General features: G+C 40.8%; 1 protein-coding gene across 1 annotated transcript; it reads right to left on the minus strand.

Moving 5' to 3' along the window:
• Positions 1 to 3934: 3934 nt before the first annotated feature.
• LOC137498615 (putative nuclease HARBI1) lies at positions 3935 to 9542 on the minus strand. Its single transcript, XM_068226476.1, has 2 exons — positions 9297 to 9542; positions 3935 to 4675 (listed from the first exon to the last, which is right to left on the minus strand). Exons 1-2 carry the CDS (start codon positions 9540 to 9542, stop codon positions 3935 to 3937), a joined length of 987 nt encoding a protein of 328 aa, XP_068082577.1.
• Between the last annotated feature and the right edge of the window lie 1151 nt (positions 9543 to 10693).

Genomic DNA, 10693 nt, shown 5'->3' on the forward strand with positions numbered 1-10693 from the left:
GCGTAACTGCACTCCTAATACACTTCTTTAAAACCTATTTGGCACTAGGCCACTTATGCAAGGGCAAATCCCATACTACGGAGGTGACACGATTGAAAAATGTTATGACATTACGAGTAGAAGGGAAACTGTTATAAAAATGTAGTCACCTCAAAACAAAATGAATGGGAGCTCGAGAGGGTTAGGCACTCTCTATCCAATTTGTAGTTAAAGAAACAGAATTTATACCAAGTATCTATTACATTTTACAGGAAGGTTACATGATAAAAGTTTCGAACCTGCCCCGAGGGTTAAACTGCTGAGCTAGCAATTAAAGAAGTTGTTAAAAGGCCATTACCTGATGGATGAACTGCCGCCTGAAGAAAGAGGTGCTTCCCGCCCACTGCTACGTAATCACACAAAGAAAGATGTTACTGAAGTGGGGAGGAGACCAGAAAATCAGCAGTTTATATACCCTCACGGAAGATTCGAGACGTTTCATGAATAATTACAACCCGCCCACAAAACACTTTATTGGTGGAAAATTAATTACAGAAATTCCTGATTGGCTACATACAAAACAGGCGGAAAGAAAGGATTATATTGTCAACTCTCAAACCACAGAACAAAATTTAGCAAAAACAAAACTTATGAATGTTAAATTTCTTCCGGATTGTTCATTCCTTTACACCAGAGAGCGTTATCAGTTTTGGTAGAGACATCTGTTAGAGAATGTTCAAAGTTCTTGCTATGGAGCAGACAAACACGAATCAAAATTGACATAGTTCAGAACACTTCAAAATTTACAGTAGAGACATCTTCTGAGAAACTTTAGAATTAACATGGTTGTTAAAGTTCAGGCTTCCTCCAGTAGAGGAGTTCCAACAGGCGCAATGTTTGAATTAGCGGCGCGGAGGTGTACCGCCCGGTACAATATTATTATTATTTGAATCGATATTCCTAGTCTCGAATGTTGCATTTCATTATCATTCATTGTTAATTTTCGTTTTTAAATATAATTAAAAATAGGGCAAACTAGGTCATGAATTATTATTTAATGTTATGATATGCAGCCACGGCTGGCGCATGCTCGTAGAGGGGTTTGTGGAGATGCCTTTATTACTACGGACTCTGCCGAGCTTAGAAGCCTCGTCCCGCATCCTTCGTCCCTCCGAAACCGTCCACCAGCTTGCTTCCCCCTTACAGCTCTCACCCCTCACCGTCACTATATCCTGCTATATCCTGGGACGGAAGCTCGAGAGTCTGTGCCTTACCTTCGACGTGAAAACATTTACCAGCGAACTGCGCGCCAAGTCACTCACCTAAGTTTTATATTGCCTAACAGACTTCCTTATTGATGTCAATTTACAGTTCTACAAGGAAATGTCATTTTCTTAGCGTTATTCGGGTCCAGTTTTTGACTTCAAATAACGAGAGAAAATAAAATACCCTTTTGATTCTCTAGGCCGGACGCCGTCCGGGAGGCGAGCAGGCAGTTAGATGGTGTCAAATTAAAATGTCCACACACGATAACTGAGGCCGTACGATTATTATTATTATTATTATTATTTTTATTATTATTATTATTATTATTATTATTATTATTATTATTATTATTATTATTATTATTATTATTATTATTATTATTAATGCAATAATCTTCGAAGTCATCTTTAGATGCTGGTCTTGCACCGCTTCAACTCAGCGTGATAACATTCGAATGACTATTGAACTCAGTTGCTAACTTTTTCCAAGCCTTTTCTTTTTCATTTACGGATATACCATATGTCTTTTTTTTTTACATTGCCGAGTTGAGTGGCTCAGCCGGTTGAGGCACTGGTCTTCTAACCCCAACTTCGCAAGTTCGATCCCGGCTCAGTCCTGTGGTTTATGAAGTTGCTCAAATACGTCAGCCTCGTGTCGCTAGACTTACTTGCACGTAAAAGAACTCATGCGGGACAAAATTCCGACAACTCGACGTCTTCAAAAACCGTCAAAAGTAATTAGCGGGACATAAAACCAATATTATTATTATTATTATTATTGATGATGATGATGATGATGATGATGCTTGTTGTTTAAAGAGGCCTAACATCGAGGTCATCGGCCCAATCATTATTCTTATTATTATTATTATTATTATTATTATTATTATTATTATTATTATTAATATTATTATTATTATACATTCTTTAACCAACACCCTTCCCGATATTTAGAAAGTAAATTGACAATAATCTCTTTCTCCAGCGAAGTAAAATTACTGCCCCGAACACATTTACTTCCAGCCACCTTCCATTATAATTTTCTTCAGTGCGTAGTCTAATTTACTATACCGTCGTATCGCCAAAAATGTTCAATTTCAATGAGGCCTCTTATTACGCGCACACAAGAGTCCAAGTTAAAGGAGACAAATGAATAACATTCTGTCCGTCACCGTTCAGAAGAACGAATTAATGTTAGTGCTACACACAGCTCCATGGCTAAATGGTTAGCGTGCTGGCCTTTGGTCAGATGGGTCCCGGGTTCGATTCCTGGCAGGGTCGGGAATTTTAACCACCATTGGTTAATTTCGCTGGCACGGGGGCTGGGTGTATGTTTCGTCTTCATCATCATTTCATCCTCATCACGACGCGCAGGTCGCCTACGGGTGTCAAATCAAAAGACCTGCACCTGGCGAGCCGAACATGTCCTCGGATACTAAAAGCCATACGCCATTTCATTACTGCTGACTAGATCGTTAAAATAAAGGGCCTCTGACTCCACGTTCATTAACGAGCTTATTGTAATGTTCTGTGAAATGCGATTTCCATAACGCAACGTTAACATCTTAACAACGTGTTAACTACCGCCACGCTAGAAGGTTTTTAGCAATGGAGCAATGGTTAGTGAAACTAGCCCTTAGTACTGCAAAGCGCTCAATATGTTATAACAGTCTGTTAATGTTAGGCTTATCAAGCTTTCAGCTGCAATAGTGCTACTTTTTTTTTTTTTTTTTTTCTATTTGTTTTACGTCACACCGACACAGATAGGTTTTTTTTTTTTCTATTTGTTTTACGTCACACCGACACAGATAGGTCTTAAAAGGGCCCTTTACACGCTCAGACATTTACACAGATCTGTCTGTACAGACCTTGTTTGTGCAGACAAGTCGTTGCGTGTAAATGAATCACCGACCGGAATTTTGGTCTGAACTGCGGTCTGTGTTCGGCCTGTGCAAAGTCTGGCGGAGTTTGAATTAACACAGACCACGCGCAGACAAGTCTGAGCGTGTAAAGCTTACGCAGACAACGCTGCAGACAGATAGCACAGTCCTTCGTCTGGGAGCGTGTGTGTAGTGTTGTACTGTAGCCTAGTGTTTGCTCTCAATACAAGAACAGCTATGAGTGAGTTTACTCAAGATTCGCGTAATTGTACTCGTACATTTATGACTGAATTCATAGAACTCTATAAATCATTGCCAAGTGTTTGGAAAATCAAGTGCAAAGAATACAGTGACCGGAATAAAAAAAACGCGGCATATGATGTATTAGTTTCTAAACTTAAAGAAGTGGAAATCAGTGCGGACCGTGAAATGGTTGTGAAGAAAATTAACAATCTTCGGAGTGCGTACAGAAGGGAGTTAAAGAAAGTTCAGCACTCAAAGCGCTCAGGAGCCGGAAGTGATGAAGTATATACTCCAACATTGTGGTACTTTGATATGCTGTCCTTTCTACAAGATCAAGAACTGCCTCGGCCATCGATCTCCAACATGGACGAACCAGCACAACAAACGGTAAGTTAAACAGCCAGTGTAGTTGCAATATACTCTTTTAATTAATACAATGTAGTTACGAACAAATATACAGTTGTACACATCAGTACAGTGTAAGGTAATCAATGTTGTCTACTGCACAACCATCAAAATATTTGTGAAGTCTTTTTCATTTCAAAACACAGCGAAAACTGAAAACCATTAAGTTGTACTTGTTACTCTGAAATACGAAACGAACATTTCTCGAACGGATTTAGGATCTAATGAACAATTCCTGTTGTGCCCTATCCGCAACCCTACAAGAGGATTATCCTCGGTAGTAGATCCTTCCAGATCTGCTGCAGTAATGTAAGATGAAGCACACTTTCGTCGCAAGAAATTATGCAACACACAACATGCCATTACAACGGCATCTATGTTATCTGGTTTCAAGGAGATTGCAGTATGGAAAATCCTGAATCTAGCACTTAAAATTCCAAACGCGTTTTCCACAACTCTTCGAGCTCGTGATAAGAAGTAGTTGTAAACACGTCTGTCCTCTGTCAAATTCTTCTGCCTGAATGGTTTCATAAAGTTCTCTCGCAGGGAAAACGCTTCATCTCCGATGAAAACAAACGGTAGATCCTCACATGTCGCATGTTTGGGAACGTTCAGCTTATTACTTATTAGCCTTCTGTAGAACTCCGTATATTCCAGGACACCTCCATCCGATATACGACCATTGCCACCAAAATCAACCAGTATGAATTCATAGTTAGCATTGACTATACCCAATAAAACGAGGCTGTGATAACCTTTGTAGTTAAAATAGAATGAACCGCTATTAGCTGGAGGAATAATCCGTACATGCTTTCCATCTACGGCTCCCAGTGCATGTGGAAAATTCCATTTTTCTTCAAAATCCTTTGCAATGAGCCTCCAGTCCTCCTCGGACTTTGGAAACTAGAAATAAAAACACAAACACATTTTCAGGCAAACGTTATCTTGAAATTCGCTATACAATACAGTGGTAACTGTTAATTCTGTAGGAAAATGTGTAATATGCTAACTACTTAAAAACCAATCTTTTAATTTGCTTGAACTTCATTTTATTTTTATTGAGGGACTGTCTAGCTGAGGCGATGAAGGTGTACTCGGCCCGACCGGAGGGACGCGGGTTCGGTTCCCCGTCAGGAAGCCAAAAATGTAAGAAACGAGACTTCCACTTCCGGAGGTGCACATGGCCCTGAGATTCACTGAGAAAAATACCGTGGCCTTACAACCTTGAAAGACCTTTGGCCTACCAACCGACAGCTGCTCAGCCCGTGGGCCTGCAGATTACGAGGTGTCGTGTGGTCAGCACGACAGCCGTTAATGTTGGCTTTCTTCACCGGGTCGCCATATCACCGTCAAATAGCTCCTCGGTTGTAATCACGTAGGCTGAGTGGACCTCGGACCAGCCCTCAGGTGCAGGTTAAAAACTTCATACCTGGCCGGGAATCGAACCCGGGGCATCCGGACAATGGGCAGACACGCTACCCCTACACCGCGGGGCCGGCCAGAAGTACGCTTAGCCTACAACAAAAATGCGTACCAGGTTAACCCCTTAACGCTAGTATACCTATGGTAGAAGTGATTAAAAATAGCCAGACACCTACAGCATACGAATGAATACATTTGGAATTAGAAAAACGCCTAAAGGTATCAACACAATACGCGTGTGACAGCTGTTGATGCCTTTAAGCGTCAGATCAAGTTAAGGGGTTAATTTCTGGTGGCAAAGGTGGCCGGGTGTAGAGCTGACCACTCTATCCCACCAAGTGCCGAGGTTACGGATAGTGTGGTAGCCTTCAACCTTCCACTCCTCCGAGGGCCTTCATGGTCTGTGCAGAGATGACTTTGCTTTACTTATATATTATTTTCATTCGTATAATAACATATTAATTATGTGCCTATTTCCTGCAGGATATGCAAGAGGTTCCGCCTCCAGATGATTCAGAAGAAAGTGAGGATCAAAGGAAGGAACCGGAATTGGACCCAGAAGAATGCAGTACGTTGGAAGGAATTTCTACCCCAGGATCTTCTTCCTCATGCATTACCACACCATCAACATCTAAGGGTGTAACCATCAGAAGGTCGAGAAAAAGACCAATGAAAGAAGATCCACTATCGGTAGTAGTTGCGAAATTAAATCAACTAGAAAAAGAAGACGGCACCGATGCTGTCGGTAAAGTGTATGCTGAGAAGTTGAGGTGCTTAGATCCAACTCAACGAATATATGCAGAAAAGATCATTAGCGAAGTTTTCTTCGAGGCACAGCTTAAAAATCTTAGCAGATACACGAGACTAACCGCACTAGAAGATCACAATACTTCTGGACAGTTTAGGCCTCATATGCAGCAACCTCAGGGGACTACTCTGTTTCGAGATCAAATACGTTTCCAAGAATTATCAAATAGAGGACCTGAAAACAGCAACATCGTGGCCCAGTTTGTGCAAACATTTGATCCAAATGAAAACAGTACATTTTAATCAGTTAGAATGCGATTTTCCTTTTGCTTTATGTTTATATTATTTCCATTATATTATACTTTTTACAATTTACAATTATGGTTTCACGTTGTTCCTACTACCATGTATTAATTAATTAATAAATCCAGCAATACCACTTATTTTTTGATTGCACATGAATACATTAACTTAATCACACTAAAACTGGTAGAGAATAAAATACATTACTTCCATCCACCAATTTCGGATCACCTGAAACTAGGAGAGATTGCAATCCAAATGTTGTTTTGATACGCAACATTTCCTTATCACAACTTCTTCATCTATTACGACATTAAACATTAAAATTAAGTCAACTAACTATTTACACCCAATCTTTAAATTGTATTTTAATTAATTAATTAATTAGTTAATTTTGTCCTAGATGTTAACAGTGTTATATGATCTAGGAAAACATGTAGGCCTATCTTAACACTTAGTGAGTTCAGTTAGTGCTTCATGTCACAATTCTGTACTGGTACAGTTATACTACAATTACAACACACATTGTGAATAACTGCATGAATAGATGAATGAATGAATGAATGAATGAATGAATAAATGATTGCACGATTGAATTGTATTCATGCATATTTGCATGACCCAATAAATACCGGTACTCTTCTCTCCCTGTCACGGATAACCACCGGCTGAAGAGAGAGCCCTTATTATTTATGAATGAATGAATGAATGAATGAATGAATGAATGAATGAATGAATGAATGAATGAATGAATGCACTCAATTTATAGCTACGGAACTCCAGCAGCTGAGGAAGGAACACGCAATCTATTTTAGCTAAGCAAAATAATGCCTTAGAATTCTCACCTTTAAATATTCCTCTCTTAGTACTTCATATATAGCACGGCATGTTTCCGGAATGAAGTGGCTTAACGATGAAGGAGACACTATAGCAGAAAATTTAAGGTCCGCATAGCTTCTTCCCGTTGCCAGAAACCTCAATGTTACTACAAGTCTTTCAAATGCACTTATCGATTTTCTCATTACACTGTCTTCTCTCCTTATATACGGTGTGACATACTGCAACAGCACTAAGAATGTCTCTTCGTCCATTCTCAGGTAGTTAAACCAGTCATCTTTTTCCAGTTTTAACTCCTTCAAAAGATTAACGTGCGAAAGCGAAACACGTTGTAGAAGCCAGTCTTTTGCCCACCTTCTACGTTGTAATTTCTTCCTCTTTTTAACTTCCGAAATAACACTAGACAGAAGTACCGCTTTGTAATTTAATTTACTTAATCTGGCCATGGTCAGGAAATACTACCTTGCTCGTCTCGACAGGACTGTGCGAAAGCTGTACAAATGGTCGGAACGTGTAAACGCAGCGTGGACAGTGCAGACCAGATGTGCAGACGGTCGTTGCAAACGTGGTCTGCGCAGACAAGTCTGAGCGTGTAAAGGGCCCTTTATAGCGACGGACGGATAGGGCAGGCCTAGGTATGGGAAGGAAGCGGCCGTAGCCTTAATTAAGGTTCAGCCCCAGCATTTGCCTGGTGTGAAAGTGGGAAACCACGGTAAACCATCTTCAGGGCTGCCGGCAGTGGGATTCGAACCCAGTGTCTCCCGGATGCAAGCTCACAGCCGCGCGTTTCTAACAGCACGGCTAACTCGCCCGGTCCACGTTAGTTCGTTCTTCTGGCATGCACTCCTTGCAGTAGGCACAGAATTCCTCAATCCAGTCTGCTTATTGATTCTTCAACCAAAGAATACCTTGCCACCATAAAGTGGATTGTTGAAGAGGTTTCACCTTTAAACCATGTGATATTAAATCCGCAGGTTTCTCTTAAGATTCTACATTTCTCATGCAGCTGATCTCACTCAGTTGTTGGATCATGATACACCGTTTAGAACAAATGCCTTCCGGTGTAAAGTTGGGGAAGACAATCAACCTAACTTCACCACTGAGCCCGTCCAATAAAAGATGCAGGAAATGTCAAGCTTAAAGTTTTGCGTCATTTTTCTAACAAGTTTGGCCATAGGAGCAGCTGCACATTGATCTATTCTTGGAAGAGTAATTTTCTTTAGGAGTGCCACTCTAGATTCTGTACACAGTAATCTTATAGATACGTTGTCAGCACAGTTTACAATTCTAAGGAAAATACATCTGCAGTAACCCTTCTCACTCGCATTACAAAATGCATCCATTTGTATTTCCTTAAATATACGGAAAATTCTAAAAATATATAGTTGGTTCTATTTGAGTGTTCATAATATCAGACAATTAACTGAGACATTCCTTAGCGAATTAGTCAGTGGGTCGTCCCATTGTGAATTATCAAGCCACAATTCTTGTATACATATCTTAAGACAAATAACTTAGGGAAACACTGAAGCAGTTGTTGATTTCACCTGTCGTTTGTGTTGGAGCATTCCCCTTGACAATCATATTGAAGTCCTTCGCTGCAATAAGTAACTTGCCAGCTGTAGGATGCAAAATTAATCCGACAGTCTTCACACCAGATTCTTTATCCAACGAAAATGGTAGCTGACTTTCCCCACTGCTCAGTGGCACAGCATCTATGAGTGCAAGACGATTTGGAGAGAATTTTCTCAATCGGAATCCAGCATTCAAAGAAACTGACCCAAGTCTTGCCGTAACCGTGCCTCGTTAAAAATGTCTTGCTCCTGTCAGGACACCATCCATGTAAAAAGTCGTCCTTCAATATTTGCTATCCACGATTCTTCTTCTTCTTCTTCTTCTACTTCTTCATATGACAGCTGCAGTATACATCTTGTTGCAAGGAAGGAACTTGGTTCCATTTCATACGTCAATATTCTTGGCTCGTATATGGGATTTGATCGCCACAAATACTGAAAGTGCCTATGGTTCGGGCATACCAACACATTAGTGTATATCTTCTCTAAATCGGTAGTGAAGTCAACTGGACTACGGAGTACAAGTCTTGCTAAAGGGTAGTTCCTGTTAACAACAAATCATTAAGAGAACAATCATTAATAGTTTTACTTGAGCAATCAAAGACTGCTCTTAAGTAAGTTGTGCTTGACTCTTTAAGTACGGCATGAATCTGCTTGCTTTCCTCCATGTCATTTAGTCTTTCATACTCTGCCATGAATTCTGTATTTGCCTCAGCAAGAGCGCATTGCTTTACAAAGAGCTTCTCTACAAGATAATAGTGGTTGAGGGCATCCTGTAAGATTTCTCCAAGGTTACTCGGATCCTGCATAAAGGGAAGAATTAACAACGAATCGTCCATCTGCATCACGTGGTGTAGTTTTCTGGAAATGCCTCTCACAAATGTCATGCTCCGATCCCTTAAGATCATTTTGAATATCCTCCAGCTACCAGAATCTTGTTAACTCATGATCAAGTTCACCTTCATAACTTAAAAAGAAATTTTGAGATCATCCATATGTGAGGGGAAGGGGTGACTGAAATCTGATAATACGCGAATTTCGCAATTTGGACTGCTCCTCCTAAGTTCCGATCCTTTCTTGACAAGAATGAGTGAGACCCACACCAAGGAAGAAATCAAAGTCATTCTTCAAGATAACTTTGGACACGCCACTACATACTGACACTGGTGGTCATGAACATCATGGCGTCAAGTCCATATGGTCTGACCTCGTGGCTAGCCGATTCTAGTCCCGTCGGCAGTAAGAAAATCGCCATCAGAATGTTGGTCGGCAATGTAGGCGAGGTGTCGGTATACAATTTCTAATAATTAGATTTTGTGCTAAAAGCCTGGATTCAATTCCAAACCTTTCCGCAGTGTTCATATAGAGTGAGGGCATATTACGTCGTTGATGGTGATTCGTCCTTCGGATTTGGACGTTAAGCTCCAGCAGACTCCTTGATGTTTTTCGACCAGAGTAGGCTACGTGCCGATACCGCATTTCACCCTTTCCCTGTATCATCATCTTCATGAATCATCACCTAACACCCAGACGCGCAGGTCGCACATGGACGTCAAGCAGAAAGACTAAGCGAGCGGACACACCTGCACCAAACGTCATAAGCTAAAGATGTAATTTGAAGAAAGTAAACTCTACTTCTGCTATTCCCGTGTCTCTCGGCACCGTTGCTCACCTGAAATGTAGCAGGTGGATTCGGTAGGTTAAAGAATACAATTCTTTTTTTTTACAATTTGCTTTACGTCGCACCGACACAGATAGGTGTTATGGCGACGATGGGATAGGAAAGGCCTGGGAATGGGAAGGAAGCGGCCGTGGCCTTAATTAGGGTACAGTCCCAGCATTTGTGGTGTGAAAATGGGGAAACAACGGAATATTATCTCCAGGCTGCCAACAGTAGGGTTCGAACCCTCTATCTCCCGATTACTGGATACTGGCCGTACTTAAGCGACTGCAGCTATCGAGCCCGGTGGTTCCATTGTTTTTTTTGTTTTCTTTTTTTGGTACTTGCTTTACGTCGCACCGACACAGATAGGTCTTA

Source organism: Anabrus simplex, chromosome 2 (assembly GCF_040414725.1).
Source record: "Anabrus simplex isolate iqAnaSimp1 chromosome 2, ASM4041472v1, whole genome shotgun sequence".
Taxonomy (NCBI): Eukaryota; Metazoa; Arthropoda; class Insecta; order Orthoptera; family Tettigoniidae; genus Anabrus; species Anabrus simplex.